The sequence below is a fragment of the Pituophis catenifer genome, unplaced genomic scaffold (assembly GCF_029215685.1).
Source record: "Pituophis catenifer annectens isolate HBS135680 unplaced genomic scaffold, rPitCat1.0.hap2 SCAF_6, whole genome shotgun sequence".
NCBI classification, from domain to species: Eukaryota; Metazoa; Chordata; class Lepidosauria; order Squamata; family Colubridae; genus Pituophis; species Pituophis catenifer.
The window spans coordinates 58,357,010-58,384,690 of NW_027256886.1; the positions used below are offsets into that span (position 1 = coordinate 58,357,010).

The 27,681-nt window shown below is 37.2% G+C and overlaps 1 protein-coding gene across 3 annotated transcripts; it reads right to left on the reverse strand.

Moving 5' to 3' along the window:
- Nucleotides 1-1,765: 1,765 nt before the first annotated feature.
- Nucleotides 1,766-27,655, reverse strand: UROS (uroporphyrinogen III synthase). 3 transcript variants are annotated; one of them, XM_070945015.1, is made up of 10 exons: nt 27,567-27,655; nt 22,188-22,268; nt 19,738-19,821; nt 12,895-12,991; nt 12,693-12,767; nt 11,091-11,165; nt 6,982-7,065; nt 2,762-2,847; nt 2,220-2,318; nt 1,766-1,985 (listed from the first exon to the last, which is right to left on the reverse strand). In XM_070945015.1, the coding sequence occupies exons 2-10, from the start codon at nt 22,248-22,250 to the stop codon at nt 1,866-1,868; spliced, it is 783 nt and encodes a 260-aa protein (XP_070801116.1). In that variant the 5' UTR covers nt 22,251-22,268; nt 27,567-27,655; the 3' UTR covers nt 1,766-1,865. The 3 variants fall into 3 exon arrangements, with proteins under 3 accessions (XP_070801116.1, XP_070801118.1, XP_070801117.1); XM_070945017.1 differs by lacking the exon at nt 2,220-2,318; XM_070945016.1 differs by lacking the exon at nt 27,567-27,655 and having other exon boundaries at nt 22,188-22,382.
- Nucleotides 27,656-27,681: the final 26 nt, after the last annotated feature.

Below are 27,681 nucleotides of genomic sequence, written 5' to 3' on the forward strand. Positions count from 1 at the left end.
TGCTGTTAGAATGGAAAGCTTAAATTGATTGTCAGTGAAGAAAAATGTTCAGTGGAGTTTGAAGGGAATTCTCCAGAACAGAGAGCAGTTTTGGACTAATAGAAACCAGATGAGCTTCTTGCTGTGAAGGGAATGTTAAGATGTCTACCTGTTACTTTGTGTTCTGCATTGTAGAATCAACACTGTAGCCCACTACTATAAAGCTCTTATTTGAGAACTTAACGAGTTGACATAAAAATGAAAAACAGAAACACAACTCCTGAAGTACAGGATCTGAAATAATTCTACAAGAGCTGACTTGACTCTAGCTGACTGGATCATACATATAATTATGCTGACCAGTGACTACAAAAACAGCTGAATTGCTTTAGTGCCCATAAACCCTGTCCTTTATATTATATAAGCAGCAATTCTCTTCCCCTCTAGCTTTACAGTTAATGTACTTTGGCATCAGAGAGAAATTGCAGAGCAGGAACTGTCACTTCTGAAGCCAGAGCACTAAATAACTAGTGTAATGTACCTTTTGTTCTCTACTGGAGCAGTCAGGCATCATACTTTCTGTCTGAACAAATTAGTGAGATACTAATGTGTAAGCTTTCACATACTTTAGTATCATGCTTTCTAGTAAGGCATCTGAAAGACCTCAGTTCAAAACTGTCACACAAGCTTCCCTAACAGAACAGAATCTCTTACCTTCTATTGGATCAGCCTTGGCAAATTCACGAATACGTTCTTCATATTAAAGATAGCAGAATCAAAAATATGAAAAGCAAAGTAATCAAGGATATGGTACTGTCGTCTAGAATGTTTCTCATTTAGGCAGAATAAGGCTTTTCCATTTGTGACTTCTACAGCTTCTAACTCAAGGACTTGTTCTTCTTTGTTTCCTGTACTTCTCTTTTTTAAGGTGTAAGGCTACTAGGGTTTTGAAATTTTATTCTGTAATCATGGAAGAATGTGCGTATGTTAGAAACTTTATTGATAATGTGTTGATTTACAGGAAGCATATGATGAAAATAGTAGTGCTTGAATTATGGAAGACTAGAGTTCTAGATTAGTTGATGAATGTGTTAAGAATGGTTTAAGATGAAAATAATGCATGCCTGTGGTAAAAGGAATGTTTAGCAAATGAACACCGAGCAGGGAGTAAGCTGAGGATAACTGTTTAATGTATTTATGGAGAACTATAAAAGGAATGCCTGCGGGTGATCTTAGAACTTAGTTGTTTGGGAATCTGAATATATATATTTAAATTTTATATGCAGGGTATTTTGGGCTTTTGGTAGAGAATCTGAATGATGTGCAATGAATTTTAAACAGACTGTATCATGCACCAAGGAATGTGACACACACAAAATACATGAATACGTGTGCAAAAAAAGATAATTTGCAAAGATAGAAAAGTATAGAGACATACAGTGAGTGTATTGGTGAAAACTAGATTTATTTACTTCTTTTTTCTTATCCAATGCCTTCAATTTAACTGGTGTTTCTCTGCTCTGCTTCCCTAAAATACAGCCTGATGAATATATATATTCACATATGATATCGTCTATTTTTATCTTCTAAGGAAATGCAAAAACATGATTTAAAGCTACAGTTGAGTTCCTTTTTGTGTAAACAAAGCTATCTTATCAAACAGTTCGATTACCTGCCATATAATCTAGGTTAGTGTATAGCAGTATTTATCACTGCTACTAATGCAACAGAAGTGTTGAAAACATCAAAGATGTATACTTCCAATGATTGCAGAAATAATCCAATATTAAATAGTAAAGAAGGTATTTTTAATTTTAGATATTTTAATTTTAGATATTACTGCAAATTACATAATTTCAATCATAGAGTTTTCAAATGTATTACAGCTACAGACATTTTTTAAGTTCAGCAGCAAGATCCTGGGGGGTGGGGCGACTGGCTGTACACCTTACTAAGATTCCTTCAGTTAGAAGAGCTTCAGCTGTTGTTGGACCTATAGCAGCAAACTGAAAAGAGAGCCATGTTATAGGATTTATTTATGTCTTTATGGATATAGAACAATAATTAAAATAAAACAGAGAAGTGATGGAAAAAAGCAAGATAAAATGCAGTAGAGATATGCTTGCTGCTTTGGCCATCAAGCCTGATTAAAAAAATGTGTTCAATGAATTTATGGCTTTCAGTTCAATTCTGTAGTAGTTATAAAATACTACGTATCAAAATTCTGGTGTAAAACTTACCTTAATTTGGGAAATAAAATCACCTGACAACTTCAAAATTTGCTTCAGACAATATTTGACACCAGAGGGACTGAAGAAAATAACACTAGCAGGAACACCCTGTCCAAATAAAAATATTGAGAGGGGGTATTCTTTATGCTTTCGGTTTTCCAATACTCATAGACTTTTATGACTCTTTAAAAAGATAAATTGCTTCAGAAGTTAAAAGTCATCTTCATTCCTAATCTAGGCACATGATTGCAATGGAAATGGCATTATATTTTGTTTAGCAAAACCACTCTACTACCAGATCAAAGAATGGCCACTTTGAAGCTGGGAAGCACATTCCGCATGTTGAATGTGTGAACTGTGAATGTTGTCATATAATGGTTACCAGAATGCCTGTCAGTTCACAAAGCCATAGAAATTCTCCCTCAGTAGCTGGGCAAAATATCTCCAAGGCATTTGCTTAGTCTAACCTCTGCCCAGTGGTAACTGTACCAGATAAATAAATGGAAATCAGTAACTTCTTGAAATCCAACATGACTCAGAAAATAAAATACCTCTTGTGAGAAGTAATTCGTCAAGGATTCCTGGAGGTCAGGATGTTGACTGGTTTGATAAACAGTAACAGATTCCAACATAATATCTGCAATACGAACAATGAAACTTAGTTGTGATTTAAGTTTATTAAATTGTTTTCAATTCAAACATGAATGGAAATATATTTAAACCAAAATTCATTCTTTTTGTCTACCTAAAATGCAGACAAAGCCAGCTGATAATGAAAGCAAAATTCTTATCAATACTTCAGAGGTGTATTGTCACAGACAGTATACAAATTCTGAATAAGACACTATGTGGCCATTTAATCTTTATGAAAAGATGTTACCAGAACACTATCAAGGGATATGATCAAAACAGAATAAAAATCCTATGACATACTGTATAATACAAATTACACAGATTTGTAAAAGGATTTAAGAATAGTTGGGCAAAGAAATTGCTCATAGAAGAGAAGAAAATGCTAATTCTAACCAAATTCAAAATGTATTCTTTCTAAAGGTACCAGATAAAGGTAAAGTCTCATTAATATATCATCCTTGAAAGAAACAGAGAAATTCAAATCACATAATAAAATGTAATGACTGGACAATCTGTCTCAGAATAGATAATGAAAGCATTTTAGCAATAATAAAATGCCATTAGTTTGGAAGTATTTCTACCTACAGATTATGTGACAATTCATTATGTGAAAATACTCGAAAAGATAGATGTGGAAGGCCCTTGAACAAGCCACATTTCCATAATTCCAAAATTATCAACTAAACAGGCAGCAATAATATTAACTTTAGCTGGATAAAAATGTGCTTCTAAAGGAAGCAGTCATGCCTGATTCAAAATCTGGATTACTATTGATCAAAAATAACTTCTTAAATGAACAAGGTATTTGGTTAATGAAAACTTTTTTTTAAAAAAAATTAAGTTGAATTATGCTTATGGATGAAAAGTTTTGTTGAAATTCCAGATTATACAGTATTTGAACACAATAAAACATCAGACATAGAAGGATTTCTGTCTTTTGGAAGTAAAAAAAAAGTAAGATTTGAAAAGAGGAATAGAATTATTGAAACAAAGAAATAATTTCGTAGTTAAACCATTTTACCAGTAAACCAAATTACATACTGTATATACTGAATTCTGATGAGGTATAAAGTATATACAGTCTACTCTACAGAACGTTCTCTACTCCATGCTCTGCACCTCAAGCAATTGATTGTGTATGTGGAAGAATCCTAACTATACAGCAAAGGAATATTTTCTAATGTATAATTTTGTGAGGATATATCACAGATTTTTCACTGACTGGATGTTTCCAAGATAGGAAGAAATGTGACACAGTTTGATGGATCTGGAGAATTTGTTTTTGTTTTAGAACAACTAGATTTAGACCACCACCGCGATTAGTTTATTGCCAGCAGATGGTAGTCATAAAGCCTATTTAGGCTTTCCTCTGCTATTTAAAAAAGGATAAAACCAATTAACTGAGCATTATAGGAGTGAGATGACAGACCAATACTCCTTTCCGGTGTCATACATATTGATATAAATGGCACGCTATTAACTTTCTTCCATTTTTTGTGTTGTCCTTAAAAGAATTAATAAGCTGGCCATAATTCAATGTTTTACTTGTCAATGTTGTGAAAACAGGCATCTGTGCAAGATTAATTACGTGTAGGGGGTGACAGAGAAAACACAAGTGAATGTCATCTCAAATATGACCATAAAAACTTGTTTTCAAGATCACTGCCATCATTTTAAAAATAATGAAGCAATTGGCGTATTCATTATGCCAAAGGAACTTGATTAGCAAACATAAAAAGTGGTTCATCTTTGACAGCTTTCTCTTAAGTGTTTGAGTGACAAGTACACTTCAAAAATAATAGAAGAGCTGTCAGGGCTATTACTAAGGGTTGTTTATTGGATTTATCCCCATCTCAATCAACAAACTCAAAGCACTTACAGTAAATTTTATTTATTTGATCTTATGTGTATCCATTTTTCAAGAATTCATGATGACTTACATCATGCTCCCTTCTCTTCCCCCCCCGCCCCTCCCCCATAACCACTAGCCTATGTGGTGGATGGCTACAAAAAGAGTAACTGGCCCAAAATTATCCAGGTATCTTCTATGACTGAAAGTGGATTAGAACTCTGGTCTCCCTGCTCCTACTTAACACCCAAACCCCTACTCTTCCTGGCTGTCCTATAGTAATATGAATACATCAATTATAATAATATAAGCTAAGTTAATAACATTATAGTAACATTAAATTAAAATGGCACCAATCAGTGAATTTCCAGCCAAGTCCAGAAATCTGTATGAGGGGGGCCATTGTTATTTGCAAAGAGGCAGCCCTCAGAGAGAATGCCTGCCCTCAGGCTCACTTCTATGTGCCTCCCAACAGATGAAGTCCCTTAGCAAATACTGTCTCCCTATGCTGGCCAGGTGAATAGAAGCTTTTTGGAAAAAGGATACTCCTTATATTTTTTGCATAGGAACTTGGGAAAGTATCATAGTTCAGTTCGGAGCATTGGTCTATCCTAGCCAGGAATTAATTTTTTTTTGCATTATTTTTTTATTTTATTTCCAAAGTTAAAATACAAACTCCAAAGAAAAGAAGAACAAAGAAAAAAAATTCCAGGCTTTGTTCCTAGCCAGGATTTTTTGACCTTACTGATACAAGCTCCTCAAGGTATCTGGCAGGATTTTCTTCCACCTCTATGTGGAGATGCTAAGGATTGAACATGAGTGTTTCAGCATTTATTCTACAATGAACCTGCATTCTGAACTTGTTTATTTAATGTATATAGTTGCCCATTTGCTGGGTGACTCTTAAGTTTCCTAGAAGACATGTCAGTCTTATAAGATCTTCTGAGTCAAGATGTTATTCCACATGTTTTAAACAATTGGGGCTTTGTTTAGTTTTTTTCATTGCACTTTCGTTGGAGTGAGGTGACATTACTGAGATTAGATTGCACAGTAATATACAAACCACAGCTATGTCTTGTCTGTAAGCAGATCAGTTGATTACATAGAACGAGAAATGGAAAACAACAGTTGCTCATCTCTAACTGTAGTTCTAGTGGCATCTATGAATCACACATATTGTTATTCCAGACATTGTTAGAACATTCTAGAGCTCAGCTGCATTTTGGCAGGCCCACAAGAGTCCCATCCACTGCACACTTGGATACTTAGCGTAGTTTTTTAAGATCCGCCCAGAACAGACATTGTGACTAGAGGATATAGTATTTTTTTAAAATGGAGTTGAAATCAAGTATATGAAAGTCAAGGTAATTAGGCAATTTCCACGCTTTAAATAATGTTAATTGCAGCAGTGTAGAAGATCATTCTGACAAGACTGACTTAAGGCCCCATCAGGCTTCTCTGTGCTTATGGGGTCCAGAGTGGCCAATTCCTCTGCTTTCACTCTATTGATACTACTGGCCTCCACATTTTTATGAAGTTTCAGAAAACCTGGAATAGGTGCGGAGAAAGACAATGTCAATGACCAAAGGATTATTATAAAGAAACAGGACAATGGATAGCTCAGCCTTGAAAAAGAAGACAGAGGAGAATATGACAGTGCTTTCTAAATACCTACAGGGACCATCATACAGAAAAAATTGTTATCTAGCAGCCCAGAAACTAGAACACAGGTGTCAAACTGGTGATGTCATGTTGTCATCACATGATGTATCATGACTTTTTTCTCCTTCGCTAAACCTGGGATGGGCGTGGTCAACATGTGACGCATCCGGGCCACAGGCCGCCAGTTTGACAACCTAGAATATCAGATAATAATCTTATGTTATAGAAAGGCAGATTCTGAAAAAAAAATATTAAGAAGCCTGAGAGTTAAAATGAGGTAGCAGAACTAATCACTGAGGGAGATAGTGAATTCCCTTAACTAGATCTATGCAAGCAGAGTTTAGAGAGCCATCTGTAGGGAGAAGTTTCAATTTTAATTCCTGCACCATGGAATATTGCATATTGTAAGACTTTTTCCAACTCTTCGAGGTCTATAATTTATTATTTTTTTAATCCCACCTTTATTATTTTCTATAAATAACTCAAGGTGGCAAACATACCTAAGCTCCTTACTACCTTCCCCACAACAATAACAATGTGTGGCAAGTTGGGTTAGCTTAACAATCATCACCCTCTGAGCTTCTTGGAGTAGAAAACTACTGCTCAAAAGTATGTTTTATATCAAACCTTTGTCCTTGAGCATTGTTGGAAGTGTTTCCCTTTTCAGAGCACCACATGGAAAAAGGAGAGGCAATGAATTGGATGGCTCCCCTGTTTAAGAAATAAAAAGGGATTTAATTCAGAATGGCATTTTAAGCACAAGCAGCACAAAGCAATGCTTTAAAATGGCCACTCTAAAACACCGTAAGAAGTGCAATGTATTTGACTTGTATGCCTACAATGGCTCAAAACATTTAATGCTTAAAACTAAACACACATCCCATAGATAGAAGCTATTTAGCATGTAAATTAAAAAGGAATCCATTGCCGAGTTATAGATATTTGCCTAAAAAGATCTGGCAAAAAGATTAATTGCCTTGCTATTCTTGTGCTATTCAACAGAGCTAGGAGCACAATGCTTCCAAACATTTTAATACATTTTCTCCTCCCATTCTGCCATTTGGCATTCTTCAGACTTCACATATAGGCACAGATGTAGAAAGTTAAAGACTCAATTCAGCAAGATAAATTTGTCTTCTACACAAAAGGAAAGGTCAGGATAGTTACAGGAAGGAACAGTTTGCTTTGAAAAGAGCTCCCAATTCTAATTGGTGTTTCTGTTGTTATTGACTGCAGCCAACATCCTTTTTAACCTTAGGACAGACTGTTAATTGGAATTATATCTATCACTTTCTCATCTTTCAAGATGATATTCCTGTAATTACTAGTTCTGCTGAAACAAATACTGTTTGAAGATTATCGAAGAGGGATTTTTTTAAAAAAGAAAAATAGTTCTTTGCTTATTCACTTCCATGACCGTTTTTCCTAACATTTTCTCATTAATTTTAATATTCACACAAACCATACCTACAGGCTTAGGAACATTAAAAATGGCTAGATTGCAGGTAGCAGCTATCATCATTAATTCTTGTGTTTTGGATGTTCAGGTACACATGCCAACACTTTGCAGCCAGAATGGTGCCACTCATGTAAAGACAGCAGATAGCAGTGAGGGGTTTTTCCCTGAAGTGCAAACTTAGTTTCAGTACAAATAAACATTTAGGAGAGAAAAATGAAAGGGAAAGATAAAATTAGGCCCATGGATTATTTTATGGTAATAGTTGGAACAGAAAATTGGGAAGGAAGAATGAAATGTAAGAGGTACTGAAGATATCCTGAAAAGAATCATTTGATTGAGTTGGGCAGTTATAGAATGAATGAATGAATGAATGAATGAATGAATGAATGAATGAATGAATGAATGAGGCAGATAGGGGCAAAAGATTGGCAACGTTTGGTGCAGTTTACCTGCTATATAAAAAGGAAATTCTTTTTTTTTTCATTTTTTTGATCCTCACATAGCCAAAAATGGCATCAGCTAGACAAAAATGAGAAATGTCAGCAGACATCTTTAGGGGGGAAAACTTTGGGAGTCAACCCAAAGGAGGCCTAAGCACACCCATGAACATTGTAAGGAGAGCAAGTGGAATACTTTGTTTTTATTAGGTTCTAGACTGCACATTATGGTCGTTATGTCGTGACCATTGTAAATTGGGTCAGTCATGTGACTGACCTTTTTAAATGGGGATTGTTAAGTCAACAGTGTGGTGAAAAAATGAATGCCATTGTCACTAAGCAAACCCACTGCAGTTCCCAACTTCAGTATGGTGCGGTTTTGCTGAATATCGGAAGTAACTGACTTTCAACAAAACTGTTATAAAACATAGTCACATGACCACAGGACCCTGAAAATGGCCATAAATATGACTGTGTTGCCAAGTGCCTGAAATGCAGTCAGGTGACCTCACAGACTGATATGAACAAGGCTTGGATGTGAACATCAACTGGTAATTTCCAATATGGGCTGGTCCCATCCCAGTGGTGTTCTATATCTCCAGCAAGAGTGCAATTATCATGTCTCATTTGCTTGTGGTGCCCTTATAATTGTAAGGGATTTAAAGACAAGTAAAGACCTTTTGATTTTGTTAAAACCTGCCTTTTTATTAGCATCCTAAAGCATCACTTGCTTCATAAGAGCAAACAGTGTCTCCAATTCAGAGATGTAGATATTTCTGTCAGATTTGTATCCTTTTGCTTACCAGACCTATTTTAAAAAATGGTTGAGATACTTACTTTAAACATTATAAAATAATTTTGCCTTTGAAGATTCCTAATTGAACAAAATTGAATAATCAATGGATGGACCTTATTAAGATCTAATCATTTTCATCAGAATAACCTTATGTTTTATTAGGCACCACAGAGATGTCAGTAACATGAAGCCAAAAAAAAAAAAAAAACCCTGAGGCAAAATGCAGAGATAAAAGGAAAATACATTAACATCGCTGCTTCTGAAGGCTTAAGCCAATGTGATTCCTGAGAAGGAAAGTTAATCCTTTTAAATTGGTTTAGAACAAAAGAATAACATTTTGATAGCAGTAGACAATTTAACAAGGACAGATCGTATAATGTTTTCTTTCTGTATAACCACCTATGTGTGGCATTAACATTGTAAAAAACCTGCAAGGTTTATCTTAGGAAAAAGACAAATATTGATGCTACCTATTTAATTAAGGGAGCAGCTAACGTTTTTAGCACAATAGATCAGCCAAAGCCAATACCAAAGACAAAGCTACTTGAATAACAGCAACTGTCCTGGATCCAAACTAATATAATTCTATTTTGGCCCAATGCAACTCAGTGAGATAATTTAAGTGTCTTTGGTTTATATATTCAAACAATTGTAGAACTAAAGTGCTGTATGAATGATGTATTTTAAATTTTCTACTATCAATTACCTTTGTTTTAATTAACATGTAGTTCTTGTGTTTTCATAAAAATTTTAGGAGAAATTGAAATAAAAATTAAAGAAGAAATTGGCATGCTGTAAAATGAGGCACCCAGCTTTAACCTTAATTTACACAATATATCCACATGCTTAGTACAGCTGCAGATCCAATAGAAGTTTTTTTAAAAAAAAACAAAATAATCAGTGACTATAGCTCATGCATTGTATGAAAGTAGATTGGCTCGGTAAAAAGAAAAAGACATCTCAAGAGTTGTAGAAAGTGTTATAGGAAATCAGAAAGGCTAGCAAGGAAAATAACATGACAGGATTACTTCTGGTAAATGTTTGCTGTGACACTGGCCAATACCCACTGTGTTGGTTATTACATAAATAACACCCCCATAACAGCCATTTTGGGAAGTGCTTTAACTGACATGCCCTCAAAATGCCAAAGGTGACATATGGTCTAAAAAGTTATTTTTGCCATAGACAAAAAGAAACTAATCCCTCTCTTAGCAAAATAGGAGAAAATCATGCTACAGCATCCAACAGCAAATAGACTACATGACTTCTCTTTCTTGCAAATGTTTTGTCAAGAGAAGATTAGAGACCTCCAGACTTCCAGACCTAACCCACAATCAGGACACCACACACTTAAAGTTCCAAGACATTTGTTAAGGTGGATTTTCGGCACACAGTGAGTCTGAAAAATAAGGACTAAAAATAAGGACTAAAGTTTGCGTTAGGAGCCTCTGCCTCCCAGCACCTTTTGAAGGCTGGAACCGTGCCCTTCCACTTCCAGAGCAGCCAACCACCCAGCAGGCCCCATCAGCTTATTGTCGGGCCGCCGGCAGTCGATCAACAGCCTGTTGGCCGGCTTGCAGGCAATCATGATCAATTGATCGTCGGCCAGCTTGCATTGGCCTGGATCAGCTGTTTGTCGGCTCCATGTTGCTTGCCACTTGGCCGCTTGCAGCTTCAGGGTTTGACAGACGGTCTTCCCACCACCCACCTCCTGTGCTGCGGTCCCTCCCCCCAGGTATGGCAAACCCCAGGCCGAGGTTTGACACTTTAATTCTGTGAAGAAGCAGGCTTCCCCGCTCCAAACTAACACTACATTTTAGCATTTATATTTCTGTTGTGAAATGCCACAGGATGCTATTTTTTGCTATTGCTGTTGATACATATTTCAAGTATAATGAGAAGTTTTTGGAACTGCTTTCATTGTTACCCAGGGGAGAAAACATTGTGTATTTTATGTAGATCATAAAATTAGATCATTGTAACATATACATATTGAAGATGATAAAGTCATACACCTGTCATTGAAACTTATGTTTCCACTTACGGGAGCAAATGAATCCCGCTAGTTTTTCAGCATTTCCACAATCTTCTCCTTGTGGTTTGAGACCTATTTCAGTTACTGAAGGAAGAGGAAGAGGAGGAGACAAGATAAAGCAGTAAAGAAAATGAAGGCTTATTTTACAATCGTTTAAAGGTAGAATTTTGTTTTTAAATTATCATATGCAATCCAGAGACTTGATCAACTATGGAGGCATAAGAAAATTGTGTAGCAACATGGTTAAATCACATTAGTTGTTACCCTAATTCTGGTAACCAGATCACTGTAATTAGGCAAAAGATTATTTTTTTTACATGTAGTATGAATAAAAATATGTTAGCATTATACTTTGCTGAAAAACATGGCTGCTGCCTCATCTATTTGGTTCCTAATATTATTTTTGTAGTAACTTAGCCTCTCTGTAGAGTACAATCATTACAAAAACCATAGCAGGTTTACAATCTAGGAAGACAATGAAAATATGAGATTATATTGCTACAAAAGAGAACATTTTCAGATGATACTTAAAGTCAGGCTGAGTTAAATATTTCATGCACACAAATAGCCATAGCTTCAGTGGAATTGAAGGGGGGAAATATTTGAGGGCTTTTAAGGAGTGGATATATTCAATGTATTTTTAAAGCTGAAATTTCAGACAGACAATAATTTTTTACTTGCCTTGCCTTTAAAAACAGAAACTGTTTTGTCTTTTAGTATAGAATGCCAATGCTGAAACTCAAAATGCGGCAATCAGATTAAACTGCCTAGTGTGAATTTTATTAACAATGTTTAGCAAGGACGAACAAACAAAAAACACCAATCAAATGTTCTACTTTTCTAAGCAACTTCCTTTATTGTTCCTCACCTATAGGCAACAATCTTGCCAAACAAAAGCAGACTACTTGCCCCATAAAAGCATGTGCTCTGGGAACTAGGGAGGAAGCTGTCTCAACTCTCTTCTTCCATGCAAACTAAACTGCACTGTCATTTGTCTTCTCAAATGCACTCCCTCAATCCTGGGAATCTGACAACATCAGGTGAATAAATGTCCAAAAATCATTTTCTAATGCTAGAATAATTGTAAAGTAGTTTCTATATGTCTAATACTGGGGACATGTACTTCATACCTAACAATGTATTTTCTCCTCTAATACATCCTGACAAATAAGTAAGGCATCAAGTGGTCAGACTGCTCATACTTATATGAGCAGTCTGACCACTTTGATGCCTTACTTATTTGTTAGATCTAAACCCCACCTTTCTTTCAAGAGCTCAATGTGACTTCCATTTGATCCCCATAAGAGCAGCCTTGTAAAGTATCCGAGATTAAGGGAAAGTGACTGTCCCTAAAATACCCAGCAATATTGTATTACTAAGGGAGGACTTCCTTCTGGGAGACTCCAGCCCTGGATTGCTGCCCTAGAGTTTTAGATAAACTGACTGAATCCTTGATCTGCCAGAGAGGATTAAGGAGCAAAGAGTAAGACAATAGATTTGCTAATCTTGTTTTAACTTTTTGTCCTGCAGCCAAAATAGAGTTTATCTGTTAAAAGGCATGATGTATACTTGTCTTAAATGTTTTTATATGAATGTAAAAAGATGTCTTACCTAATCCAGCAGTAGCTTTCCCTACCACATAAACAGGTTTAGTATTCCATTTTTCTCTTAGATAGTTCTTCCAAGCTAAAAATAAAACAATGCATCTTTCACATTTCATGCTAGTTAAGCCATAAGCATTGGTGAACAAACCACAATAGGTGGATTCAAATAATCCACTAAAGTAAAACCATGCAAACAACATTACGCTCACCTTCTTTTTTACAACTATCCATTAGGAATAATTTAACAGCTTCTACTGCTCTTGGACTGGTAAAAATTAGTCCACGGTATTGATCAGGATGAAAAAGCTATTTGTTGAAGAGAGAAAAAAAAATAAGTAAAATATTAACAGAATATTCACCATCAAGAAATCTTAAAAAGCAAAGTGTTAGTTTCAGTATTATTTTCATCAAAATCTCAATACATGTAAAAGCACTAAAATTTGCCATTTTAAGAAATAATAGGATCCCATTATATCAAATCTTGAAAAGTTTATTGTGTCAATCTGAGTGTCAATTCTGAAGCGGACCTGGATGAAGCTATCTTGTACTGCCTCATAGTTGCCACGAAGCCAGAAAGGGGAAAGGGAGGGGGGAAGTAGATAGTCAAGCTCCAGTCAAAACAAAATGCTTTCTTGTGGGAACCAAGGTCATTGAAACAGGTTGCCGTTGAAAATGGAGAAGAGCCATCCTTCCGGTTTGGCGTCATGGCGATGCAGTCAGGGAAATGGTGGGGCTCTAATGAGCCCCGCCAAAACCCCAACTGGCTAACCGCCGCTGACAGGTCTGCGGACCTACTCTGTCCTGAAGGGACAGGGGGAAAAGAGAGGGACTCCTTGGGCGACCGAGAGGAACGGGAAAGTTCCTCGGAGGCCGGAGGCAACCCTCTAAATCAGCGGCGGGGGATGGCAGCCATGGCGGCTGCCTCAAGATTGTGAAAAATTGGGACAAGCAAAGTGCAGGAGGAAGGAAGAAAGGACAATGTGCTTCGGAGCCGGGTGAGTGACACCAACCCAGGCGAGAAACAATGTGTAAATAAGGATATTTACAAATAAGATCCCCAGCCTTACCTAGCAGCTGAAGATCTGAGGGACTTGAAGATTTTGTAAAATAAGGAAAGAAGTTAAAGACCCTTTAAGAACTTTATTTCACCACTGATTGATTGGAATGAACTGCTTATTAACTAAATAGAGCTGGATATTTGAACCTTGTTAAAACCGAAATGAATTTGAACAGAGAAAAGTGATAATTAAGGAGTTGCCATCTCTAAAAGCCAGACAAAGAGATCAAACGGATTGCTCCATAAATGTTTCAAAATGGCGATTGAAGCTGTGACTAAGTAAAAGTGTTGATTGCGGAAACTTGTTTTTTCCTGAAAAGAGCCTATTTGACTTGTTACATATTGTGGATTACTTTGAAAAGAACTATGGTTTTTTGAACTTTGGAGATTCCTATTCTGTCGTTTAATGGCTTTACAAAGAAAGAAGAAATACAATGACTAATAAACTTTTAACTAACTGGCACAGCAACAAAAAGCTTGGCGCAGGAACAGAAGTGGAGGAAAATGCTGTTAATCAGCCAAAACAAAGCATGCTGGAAATCAGCCAAAACAATGGAAAATGCTGGTAATCAGCCAAATAACAGGTGGAGTTATGGAGGAGAATATGCTGAAAACTCAACCAAAATATGCTATGCTGGAAACCAGCCAAATAATAGGTGGAGTGATGGAGGAGAATGAGTAGAATATATTGAAGAATAATTATTAATGGGGGGGGGAAAGAAAATGTTGGGTGATAATTAAAATGGAATGGTAAATTTTGAGATGTCTGTTTAAAAGTTTAAGAACATGATAGGATGAATTGGGTCTAGAAAATGAGAAAAATAGAAAGAAATTTTGATAAATAAATTGAAATAAAAATTGAGTTGTATACATTTGGAAATTAAGATTTGTGGTGATAAAATTTTAAGGTAAATGTATAGATTAATAGATTAGATTGTTTTTGTGTTTAATGTTGATGTTAAAAGGAGCAAGGGAAAAAAAATTTAGATAGAGCGGTATTGAATTTTGATTTATAATTGAATTTATAATTGAATATAAAAATGAGCTCTGCTTTAGTAGGAGATTAAGATGTATGATGAGATAATAGAAAGATTTATTAAGATGTTGGAATTTATGTTAAAATTGTTTGTTCTCATTTGTTAAATTAGTATACTCATTTGTGACCGGACCAAGACTTCGTTCTTGAAAAAAAAAATTTTTTTATGTTTATGTTGGAAAAAATAAATTTACAAAAAAGAAAGAAAGAAAGAAAGAAAATGGAGAAGAGCCTGCCTTCCATCTTCATTGGACAATGTGACCGGTGACACTTGGAAAGGGGCAGTTTGATTCTTTTAATTAGGTGAAAACTGCGGGAACTCTCAGAGTTGGTTTTCATTAGCCGTGCTGATATGATGTATCCAATAAACATATCCTTTGAGGAAAATACCTGCCTCGGAGTTATGCTCTCAATGGGTGCATTACTCAGAATGCTGACAATGAGATTGGCATATGGAAAGATTCTACGGTAGATAATAAAAGGGCTAAATCGATAAGCACTTTGAATATAATGCACGGATCATTAGAAGACAACATAAAAGCTATCAAGTTTAAGACTACTAAGGCATTTTTTTTGATTGGGTAACTTCCTTTGTAGGTTATAAGAATGCTGGGCTACCACATGTCATCATGATTAATAAAAGAAATTAAGTGTGGAGAGGTTTTTTTTTTAGAAATGTTCCCATCAACATTTTGTTGCCAAATTGTAGGGATGCATCTAATTTTTCAAGCCAAGTCAACCATACTTGGCAGTTGAACCTTTTTTCAATACTGGTGATCAGACAGCATCCGCCACCACTTGAAAAGAGAGTGTAATGTATGAATGCTGCTCTCTCTTCTTTTACATTTTGTTGCTTTTGCCTGAGACAGCTCCTTATTGTGCTTACTAGTACGGTTCAACCTGTACCTAAAAATGTGAAAAGGTTTAATCTGAAACAGCAACAAGATTTTTATATTTAAAAATCCAGTTTATATATAATTGAAAATGCATATTAATATGACTGAATAACCTCATATCAGCATATGTTTACAGCCCTGCTAGTATGCATAGTGTATGTGTGTGTGTGTATGTGTGTGTGTGTGTGTATTTACAAGATGCTGTTTCTTTTAAGAGACCTTTCAACCATCTGCTTTGTGTACTATTTATAAAATCCAAGTACCATTACAATTTAAAAAAACCAACATAATTTCTAGCTCAAGAGATCCATGCTAGTAATCAAGTTTGGGTAACCTTAATTTTGGCATAATTAGATTTATTGTTGGGTTATCGATTCATTGGTATTTTTTGCAACTCAAAACTTTGGTACTACAATGACAAATTATGGCAAATAAAATGAAAATGAAAATAAATTGCTCCATAACCACCCTTAAAAGCATTTGGAAATAAAACAACCTTTAGGCACTTATAAAGTGTTAAGAAAGATACATGTGGTGGTTGAGAATTGCTAATTCACTTAATAATCAGTTGTAGCTACACAATGAAGTTTATATCTAATATAAAATAAAGGCCTTTTGGTCCTCAAATAACTACCCTTATCAAAATGATAACCCAGAAGTAAACTTACTCATTGAAAGTCTAATTCTTCTTTTAAGCCATTAAACCAATGATAAAACTATCAAAGTGTTGACTCATCTTTTATGAATGATAAAGTTTTTCCCTTCCACTGATTGCGGGTAAAAAAGTCTTTAGGAAACAAATATGAAAAAGAAAAAGTCAGCTAGGACTTTTCCCCCTTTTTGGTAAGCAAGCATATCTGCTAAATATTGCTGAATTAACAGAGTCACAGGCAACATTTCCTATAAGCACTGGTTCTTAGTAAAAGGACATTTCAGGAAAAAAGTATGCATGGTGTAAATAGTTAAAAGGTTTTAAACAAGGATTTCACAGTTCATTGGTCTTGAACATTGACCAGTTCCAATAATAGTAAAACAAACAAACCAACCCCACACAGTAATCTTTGGAGATTTAATTGCTATATTAGTACATACATATTTATTGTTATTATATGTTTCCAGACTCATAAAGCAGAGAAACCTAGGTAGACTTCTTCCCTCTGTGCTTTGCTTAGTAGTTTTCATTCAGAACCTGCTTAAAAGTTGGTTGGTCTTAAAATCATTTAGATTGCTTGTATTAAATCTGTTAGTCCTCGACTTATGAGCACAATTGAGCCCAGGATTTCTGTTGTTAAGTGAAATGTTTGTTAAGTGAGTTTTGTCCCACTTTATGACCGTTCTTGACACAGTTGTTAAGTGAATCACTACAATTGTTAAGGTAATAACACAGCTGTTAAGTGAATCTGGCTTTCCCATTGACTTTGCTTGTCAGGAGGTTGCAAAAGGGGATCACATGACCCCAGGACTCTGCAGCTGTCATGACTATGTGTCAGTTGCCAAGCATCTGAATTTTGATCACATGACCATGGGGATGCTGCAAAGGTCGTAAGTGTAAAAAATGGTCATAAAGTCAGTTCTTGTCAGTTTTCCTCTGTCCTGGTCCTATTAGACCTCTCAATGACTTTTGATACCATCGACCACGTATCATGCTGTACCGGTTGGAAGAGTTGGGGGTGGGGGGCACCGTATTGCAGTGGTTCTCCTCCTTACTCTCCGACCGGTCGCAGTCTGTGTTGGCAGGGGAGCAGAGGTCGACCCCGAGGCGCCTTGTATGTGCGGTGCCACAGGGGTCGGTCCTCTTGTCCTTTCTGTTCAACATTTATGTGAAGCCACTGGGTGAGATCATCCGTGGTTTCGGGATAAAGTACCATCAGTACGCTGATGACACTCAGCTGTACATCTCCACCCCGGATTACCCCAATGATGCCCTTGAAGTGATGTCCCGGTGCCTGGAGGCCGTGCGGATCTGGATGGGGAGAAACAGACTCAGGCTCAACCCATCCAAGACCGAGTGGCTGTGGTTTCCGGTGTCCCGATATAGTCAGTTGGTGCCATCACTGACTATTGGGGGCGAGTCGGCCCCCATGGAGAGGGCTTGCAACTTGGGTGTCTTCCTGGATTCACGGCTGCCTTTAGAAGAGCTGACAGCTGTGGCCGGGAGGACTTTCTATCAGGTTCGCCTGATCCGCCAGTTGCGTCCCTTTCTGGATCGGGACTCCTTACGCACGGTCACTCATGCCCTTGTCACTTCCCGCCTGGACTACTGCAATGCTCTCTACATGGGGCTCCCCTTGAAGAGCACCCGGAGGCTCCAACTGGTCCAGAATACGGCTGCGCGGGTGGTTATGGGAGCGACGTGGTGTTCCCATGTAACACCTCTCCTGCGCGAGCTGCACTGGCTCCCAGTGGTCTTCCGGGTGCGCTTCAAGGTCTTGGTTACCACCTTTAGAGCGCTCCATAGCTTAGGACCTGGTACTTATGAAACCGCCTTCTGCCACCAGTAGCCTCTCACCGGCCAGTACGCTCCCATAGAGAGGGGCTCCTCAGGTGCCGTTGGTCAAACAGTGTCAACTGGCAGCCCCCAGGGGGAGAGCCTTCTCTGTGGGAGCACCTGCCATTTGGAACAAGCTCCCCCCGGAGATACGGAGGATCCCGGACTTACGCACTTTCCGCCGTGCCCTCAAGACCTTTTTATTTCAACAGGCTGGCCTGGCCTAACTTCCTTTTAATTGTTAATTTTAAATTTGTTTTAAAATAATAGGGGAGTTTTAATTTGTATGGGCCAAATTATTTAATGTGCTTTTACACTGTTTTTTAAATTTTGTATTATGTGTGTTTTATCTTTTGGCTGTTCACTGCCCTGAGTCCTTCGGGAGTAGGGCGGTATATAAATTCAAAATAAAGTAAAGTAAAAAAAGTTCTGTTGTAACTATAAATGGTTGCTAAATGAAATGTCATTAAGTCGAAGACTACCTGTATTTAAAGTTTTGTCCTCACTTCAGAAATGCTGAACATGTGCTCACTGTTGTATTGTAAGTTAAAATATCCCAATTATAAACTATTTTAGTCTAGTTTCATTCTCTTCCTCCTCAACCCTCACTTTCGATGGTCTTGATGGTAAGCTTGTTTCAGAGATTTAGAATGCAAATTTATACTAATATAAGTTGGAAGCAACTTGCTCTTTATAACCAGCGGGAGAAACTTCCAAATTAACATAAAATAAATATACTAAATGAAATTCAATGCATATGCTATAACCTTTTAAAATTGTTTTCAATCTGATTGCTGTTTTTTAATAAATGTGAGCTATCCAGAGATGTAGACGAGTGGGCAGACATATAGATTGAATGAATAAATAAATTTCAAATTAAGACGTTCTTAGGTTTATAATTTGTTCTGACCACCAAAATTAGATGTGGTCACAGTAGTTCAACTCCATGATAGTAATTACCCCTCTCTCAGAATATTAGAACATTAAAGTTAATTGCAGAGCACCAATAAAAAGGGAGTCATTCTTCATGCAAAGAATAGAATTTGCTGCCATGAAAGATGCAAGCCACTAAATGATTTTAAAACATGAGTGACAATACACATTGGTGAACGATGGACCTAATGCAGCCATCAACATGTACAATTATATTTACTGCTACAAGCATTAAACATCAGTTCGTATAAAGCAACAGTAAAAAACGTTTTGTGAGTTTTCTGAATATATATGATACAATATCATATGCTCAGAATACTGGGTTAAGAGGTTTTGGCCTGGATTAGCAAGGTTATTCTTATATTCTGAAAATCCATTATAGTTTTCTCTTAATTCTTGATTATCATAATATTAGGATAGAAGAATTTGTTATTACCAAACTGTTAGGAATCAGACATTTTTGCTTATCTATTACAATTCACACAACTACAGTCATACTTGACTTACTATAAGTGTTCTGTCCTCAATAGGGTTTATAACATCAACATTTAAATTGCTAACCAAATAAACAGAATGAAAGGAAACGTAAATGCATAGTTTCAATAGCATGGGATATTACTAGAAATAAAATTCAAAACTTACTTTTTCAGAGAAAGTTTGATGAGAAATAAATTCAAATGTTAAAACTGGAATTAAAGTTGCTTTGAGTCCATGTGAACCAAATTCCTTTAAAAAAGAAGTACAGATTTTTATGGAAAAAAAGAATCCCAATTGAATTATTGCCCATTACCCATTGAAACACCTAAAATTATGGAGAATAGAATAGAATAGAATAGAATAGAATAGAATAGAATAGAATAGAATAGAATAGAATAGAATAGAATAGAATAGAATAGAATTCTTTATTGGCCATGTGTGTTCAGAAACACAAGGAATTTTGCTCTGGTGCATAAGCTCACACATATAAACATCAAGTAATAAGTCATAAGTCATAATCATAGTTACAATCATTAATCATAAGTTACAAACAATAATTGATATAAATCATAAGAAACCAATAGGAGAAGATAGCAGGAAAGATGAGAAGATGAGAAAAGATGAGAATATAATATATGTGAAGTTTCCAAAAGATGCCCTAATTAATTCATGAGCCTCAAGCCAAGTTTCAAAAGAAATCCAATCATTTATTAGGAGCAACATTCCGGCAATTACTCAAATTGAGTCAGCTCTGACCCTACGTAATTTGCAGGCCCCTATGACCCTGTCTCCCCCCTCCTCCCTGGTCATGTCATAAATCACATTCTCCAATGGACCACGTTGCAGGCTGTAAAAACCCCACCCCTTCTGCTTACTCCAGTAACCTAGGATACAATCTGGAGAAAGGCATGTGTGGAATGTATTTTCAGTTGGGGCAGCCAAGCAGCTCCGTCAGTTCTCCCCCCTCCTACTTATGGCAACTTGAAAGCTGGTCTGGAAAGCTTTGCAAGTTGACAATATAAACATTGCAGTATTTTTACATTTTGTTTTTTGACTAATCAAGAACCTGTGAGCTTTAACTATTGCACAAGATTGTCTGACCGATGTTATTAGACCTGGTTGAGTAACCATCTTCTTTATCCATGAAGCAGTTTGATACTAACATATTTTCACTAACAAATGCCTCAGCCCAAGTACCTATCTGACTCTGACCTCAGCTGTAATACCTAACCTAAGTCTGGAGGTGTATTTCATCCCAAGTCTCTGCTCTTGTGATTTCTTGCCTCTGGAAAAGTGGTGGAATGCTCTAAAGCTTGGGTCATTTTGCTGATCTAGAGAAAAGAACAGTCCAAGTATGGATTTTGGAAAATTTTATGTCAGCAGAAACATAGGCATTTACATTTTACAAGTACTTCTGGTAATTCTTAAAGTATTGTAATAAGACAATTCAAAAATTGTATAAACATCAATAAACAGCACTGAAAATAAAGAGAAATATTATCTAGCCATGACTAGCCATGAAAATTATTTCACAAATATCATCATGCCAGGGGGAAAAAAACCTAAGGTTTGGAAAAGAATAGCTAAAGGCATATTTCATTCCTACTCCCCCTCCCTCCAAGAATATATATGTATAAGACTTTGGCAACAGCTTCTCGGAACTGTTTTCATTGAGATGTGGAAAAATGGCTGAATTCATACTAAAAGTCCTGCCCGTGATTATACATGCTAAATAGATTACTTCATTAAAAATTAATTTTAATACAGTTAGTCTATATGATGTAAAATATGGAAGATTTTCTATAAAAAAAAAACCCTGCATTTCCTTTATGTAGGAACAAAAGTATTATAAGAAAGTCAGACATTAAAGGCATCGATCACCACTTCTACCATTCATTCTAATTTAAATAAGGAAGGAGATCACTATAATGAAAGCTAGCTTTATTCTTGAGGAAGGGATAGTCTAACAGATCTTCTATCTGCTGAAATACTGAACAGTAAATTTTGAAAGCAGTATAAGAAATAAATCTTCAGTGTAATAGAACGCCAAATAAATATTAGGTATTAGCAGCCCTTATCTTAAACAGTCATTATCTATTCCTTGTTAATATGTGTCTTACTTCATAAAGTGCTGATAAATTATTATGAGGGCTTATATAGGAAAAGGAAATTTTTTGACACTTTGGTAGAAACCAAAGAAGACTTCTTTAAAATATAATCTGTATATTATTCATCTACGGTCTATCAATTTGATAAAATGCCATGTATTTCATTTTCAGGAAATAATGCCTATGAAGTTGAAAACAGAGGCTGATATAATACATTTTTACAATAAAAATGAGCCACACATTCAATTACTTCTGGCTTATTGATGTCACAACAGTATCCCTTAATTCAGCTACCACGAATTGTAAAATATTATTTCCAAAAGACAATTGAAAAGAGGCACAAACAACTAACATATTATCTGAGCTAGACAAAGCTGGAGGATTTTTTTTCTTTAATCATTCAATTCTGTTATCCAATTCTGTTATCTAATCCGCTAAAATGAAGAATTACATTTTGGATGAGCTGGAATGCAATTCCAGCAGAGATTTTCTTCTTAGGTTACTCACCTTTATATAAGAATCTGGTCCACCATCACTTTCCTTTGGATCTTTCAGTAGCAACACTTTCATTGTTTACTTGTGAAATGCCTTGTAACAGGGAAGCACAAAATGGAAATAAATCTAAATTAGGATTCTTTTCTGTACAAGAGTTGTACTGGTTAATGGTCACAAGAAACAGGATAATTAAGAGTAACTAAACGGTGTTGGTCACACGATGAGTACGCACTTAATGTGCACCCTCTGCAATTGCATATCAACCCTGATAAGGCTAACAAAATGCATGTTGTTTTTAAATGATACAATATGTCTTTGCATCCTGAAAGGAAAAGGTGAAAAGAATTTGCAGTGGTGGTGAATAGAATTTAGTTTACAAATAGGCAGCATTCTAATTGTATACTGTGTATCTTGCATTTGTAATATATAATTTTTGGACATTCCACCAGAGTGTTAGAAGAGTCTGTAACCACTGTTATAATACATATTTTCCAATGCCCTTACAGTATTTGCATGTAGACACCTAAACAAGCCCATCCCAAATGGTGTTGTCCTGCACAAAAGAGATAAGCTATGCCTGCCAAGAGGTTTCAGATATACTCCAAGTCAAATGTGAATATACAGCTCTTTGTCACAGCAATATTGCAGTATTTGGCAGATAACCTAAGATCCAGCAGCAGAGACATCCATTTTGTTTAATGTACTGGGGGCCAAACCTAGGGGATGTTCTCTTTTCATAGCATGAAAACAGTCTCAAATCACCAGAAATTCCCTGGAGATCTAGGTATTTATACAGTGTACTTCTCATCTGCCTTTCAAATGTGTGGATAATTTACAGTATAAAACACACAACAACATTAAAACCATGCATTTGAAATGAGCCAATTAAAGCAAGTTAAATTTAGATTGAAATAAAAGTAGTGGTATTTTCTAAAAATGTGGCCGGATGGCCTTTTCTGTCGTCAGACAGTGCCAATCTCATCGGCACCATTTCTGTACAGCCGAGCATTGCAGCCTCTCTCCTAAATATTTAGGCCAACTAACCCTGGAGAAGGTGAAATCATTTGTGTGTGAGAGAGAGAATCAGGGGCACTGATCCTCAAAATGGTATCGCCAATGCCCCCAAAATCTACCACCAATTGTTAGGTAGCCATGAGCCCTCTACTGAAAGGTATCTACGCAATCTGACTTTAAGCAAATATAGTTAAGCCTTTTCAGAGCCCTTTGATGGTCTTCCATCAGCACTAATGGCGGGAAGAATTCATGGGACTCCTTATTTGCAGAGACTTTGCTCTTGTGGATTCAGGGAGACAAAAACTTGCTCATGTCCTCCTGTCGTGTCCTTTTTATGATGCCCAAGAGCACATCTTGGGCATCATTTCCAAACATGAGGACCACTCGATTTTTAAGGGATCACATATCAGGTGGTCAAATATATTCATCAAGTTATACAACTCCACAACATTTTTCGATTAGATACAGTATATTGTTTTACTGGTTTTTTTCTCTTTCCAAATAACTAATTCTTGTGTCAAATGATTTTCTTTTTTACTATAAAGGCTGATCAAAAGTTATAATAAATATATTGATTTGATCCAAAAAAATGTGTTAATGTATGCATTAGTCATCAGGTTGATTTGCTTGTTTAGTGTGATGCTTTACTTGGGATGATATATGTTGTGTGTTTGTCTTCCCTAAGCTAATGTATAGTTTGCGGGAGCTTTTTTATCTATGTATACGGTTTGGAAGGGTATTTAATTTGTGCTTGGTTCTGTATACTTCTTTGAATCCCGTCAGTGCATTTTGTGAAATAACTACAGGTAGTCCTCAACTTAGAGCCATTCATTCAGTGATCCTTCAAAGTTAGGACAACACTGGAAAACATGAGTTCTGACTGGTTTTCACACTTAAGATTGTGAAAGATCCCCAAGATCACATGATCAAAATTTGGGTGCTTGGTAACTGGCATGTATTTATGATGGTTGCAGTGTCCTGGGGTCATGTGATCACCTTTTGTGATCTCCTGACAAGCAAAGTCAATGGGGAAGCCAGATTCACTTAACAACCACGTTACTAAGTTAACAACTGCAGTGATTCAATTAACAACTGTGGCAAGAAAAGTTGTAAAATGGGACAAATTTCACTTAACTGTCTTGCTTAGGAAATTTTGGGCTCAATTGTGGTTGTAAATTGAGGACTATTTGAATTTTGCCATTTTGTGATATTTGGTGTTTTATTTGGTGTCTTCCAATATTACAGCAAGTTCTTCATTGCTGGCTTTCTTAAACTTGCTTTCTTGGAATGGAATGGGAATGGGAATAGAATCTGTCTCCAGTGCATAAGATCACAGTGTACATATAAACAGTAAGTAATAGATCATAGATCATAAATCATAGTTTACAATTATTAATCATAAATTACAAACAACAACTGATGAATCATTTGGTGAGAAAAGATGAGAAATGAGGAAGTGCTGTGAGAATTAAGTGTTCAGCAGAGTGATGGCAAAGGGGAAAAATCTTTGTGTCTACCGTAGTTGTTTTGGCAGGCAATGCTCTATAGTGGCATCCTAACAAAAAAAGTTGAAATAGATTATGTCCAGGATGTGATGACTTTGTAGATATTTATTAGATATGGTGTTAGAGAGGAACATGGGTTGAAATCAAAAGAATGAGTTGTGGATCCAAGGCAGTGGTGAAATTCATTTTTTTTTACTACTGGTTCTGTGGGCATGGCTTGGTGGATGTGGTGTGGCTTGGTGGGCATGGCAGGGGAAGGATACTGCATAATCACCATTCCCATCCCACTCCAGGGGAAGGATACTGCAAAATCCCTATTCCCTCCCCACTCCTGGGGGAAGGATACTGCAAAATCCCTATTCCCTCCCCACTCCTGGGGGAAGGATCAGGGGAGAAATGCTCTCGGTTCGGACCAGATCGCCCGATCCGATAGCGATGGCGGCGGGTGGTTTGGAGAACTGGTAACAAAAATCCCTGCCCCCCCCCCAATGCCCAGCTGAGCCGCACGATCATCAGAGGTTTTTTTTTTTATTTTTAAAAGCATTTTTTCTACAACCTCTTCGGCTTTTAAAAGGCTCTGGCAATCAGGCAACTCAGCTGGGATCGTCAGAGCCTTTTAGAAGCATTTTTTTAACAACCTCTTAGGCAGAAGTTTTAAAAGGTAAAAAAAAAAGCCTCTGACGATCACAGCTGAGCAGCGTGATCATCAGAGGTTTTTTTTTAAACTTTTAAAAGCAATGCTTTTAAAAGTTAAAAAAAAGATTGCGCGCCACAGCTGATCAGCCCCCCTCGCACGGTTCTACTTACCGCGTGCCTCCTTTTGGGCGTGCATTGTGCATGCGCACCTCGCATTTGGTGCATGGTGCACACTACACATGTGCAGCCAGCGAACTGGTAGTAAACCGGTTCAGTTTTCACCACTGGGAAGGATATTGCAAAATCTCCATTCCCACCCCACTCTGGGGCCAGCCAGAGGTGGCATTTGCGGGTTCTCCGAACTACTCAAAATTTCCACTACCGGTCTCCAGAACCTGTCAGAACCTGCTGGATTTCACCCCTGGTCCAAGGACCCACAACTTTCCTCCCCCCCCCTGCTTTTATCTTTTTAGGCCTTTCTTGTCCCACCATCCAGTCAGAGCTGAAGAAGCTTCTTAGATGAGAAGCGAAATGTCTTCAAAGAAAAAACCAGAAAGTCCAGTTGCCTCATGAAAAAGCATCTTTGGGACAACCATGACCTGGATGACTGAGAATCTCCATAGACATTTGTCAAACTATACCTTTCTTAGGAACACCCCCCCACACACACACACCTTTTAATGGAGAATACATCTATTGTATTAGGTACTGTATTATAGAGGAGAATAAATGTATGATCTGGTTGGAACGAGGTGCAGATGAATTGGATGGATAGATAGGATTAGAATACATAGGATCAGGTCAAAAGCTTCCCTATAAAACCTGGAGGTGGATGGGGTGAGGAATAGAAATATCTAAAGCACTTGTCTTATCTAATATGGGAGTAATACCAGGCCAAATTAAAATAATCTTCAATTACATCAGTCAGATTACCTTGTCTCCCATTTGCCATAAGCAAAATACTGGGTTATGTTTTAAAGATGACTTTGGAACATAATTTCAGCATAATATTGTGCTGATCTTTTCCTGACTTTAGGGAAATACTATGATAAGAAGAAAATAATGAACAGGATACAATGGTATTTTATTCCTCTCATTCTCCCACAGAAAAATAAAAGACTAAAAATCTCTTTTCCCCTTCCTACTGAACGCAGTATTTCTCTCCTGCTGTCTCTTCAGAGGGGTGTGTGTGTGTGTACTTCAATGGCACTATATTCTTAGCTTGTTAACTTGAGATCTCCATGCCATGAAAAAAGCATTTGTTCCTTTATACATGTATTCTACCCAGCAATCCAATCCTTTGGGGCAAAATTCAAGTCATACGCATAATAAATAATAAAACAGAAAAAGCCACAACTTGCAGTCATTGGAGGTTGCTACTACAAAAGCCAATCATACACCAGACATTGATGTTGCACGCAGTGCAGTGCAGTACACTGCAATGCATGCATTGAAACACGCACATACAGGTAGTCCTCAACTTACAACAGTTCATTTAGTGACTGTTGAAAGTTATAATGGCACTGAAAAGTGACTTATGACCATTTTTCACACTTATGATCGTCACAGCATCCCTATGGTCACGTGATTTACATTCGGATGCTTGGCAACTGACTCACATTTACGACGGTTGCAGCATCCCAGTCACGCGATTCCCCCCTTTGACGTCCTTCTGACGAGTGAAGAAACCAGTTTCACTTAACAACCGCCCGACCAATTTAAGAAACAGCAGCGATTCACTTTAACCAATGTGGCAAGAATCATTGTAAAACAGAGCAAACTCACTTAACAAATTTCTGATCAATATACATTTCTGATCAATATAAATGTTGGGCTCAATTGTGGTTCTTAAGTTGAGGACTACTACCTGGTTACAGCAGGTTGACTGTATTTGAGAGGCAAAGAGGCACAGCCCCTGGCTGCATTAAAGGGTTACGCAACACCCGCCCCCAGAGGTCGCCCACATTTTTGTAACCGAGATCCGAAGTCTCCCCCTAAGACAGGGGTCTCCAACCTTGCCCACTTTAAGCCTGGCGGACTTCAACTCCCAGAATTCTCCAGCCAGCTTTCATGTAGCTTTGCTGGCTGGGGAATTCTGGGAGTTGAAGTCCGGCAGGCTTAAAGTGGGCAAGGTTGGAGACCCCTGCCTTAAGAGACCAAGGCAGAAGCCAAGCTCCACCCTAGACCGACGCCGACAGAGGGGAAGTTCCGTTCCCGGAACGCGCGCTCTACCTACCCTATCTAGGCCTGCCAAGCCTGTCATTGGTTGAATAGCAGCTGCCCCCCTTCTCTTCTCCCCACTCCCGCCCACTTCGTGGATCCTTCCCACAGGAGGCAGCGGCTCCGAACCA

Excerpts from the sequence above, each read along its gene's own strand:
- UROS (XM_070945015.1), bottom strand. The coding sequence starts at position 22,250 with ATGAAAGTGTTGCTACTGAAAGATCCAAAGGAAAGTGATGGTGGACCA. Across the intron at positions 11,166-12,692 it reads GAAAGCTACTGCTGGATTAG|TAACTGAAATAGGTCTCAAA; the intron begins GTAAGACATCTT and ends CTCTTCCTTCAG. Across the intron at positions 7,066-11,090 it reads AGCGGGATTCATTTGCTCCC|GGGAGCCATCCAATTCATTG; the intron begins GTAAGTGGAAAC and ends TTTCTTAAACAG.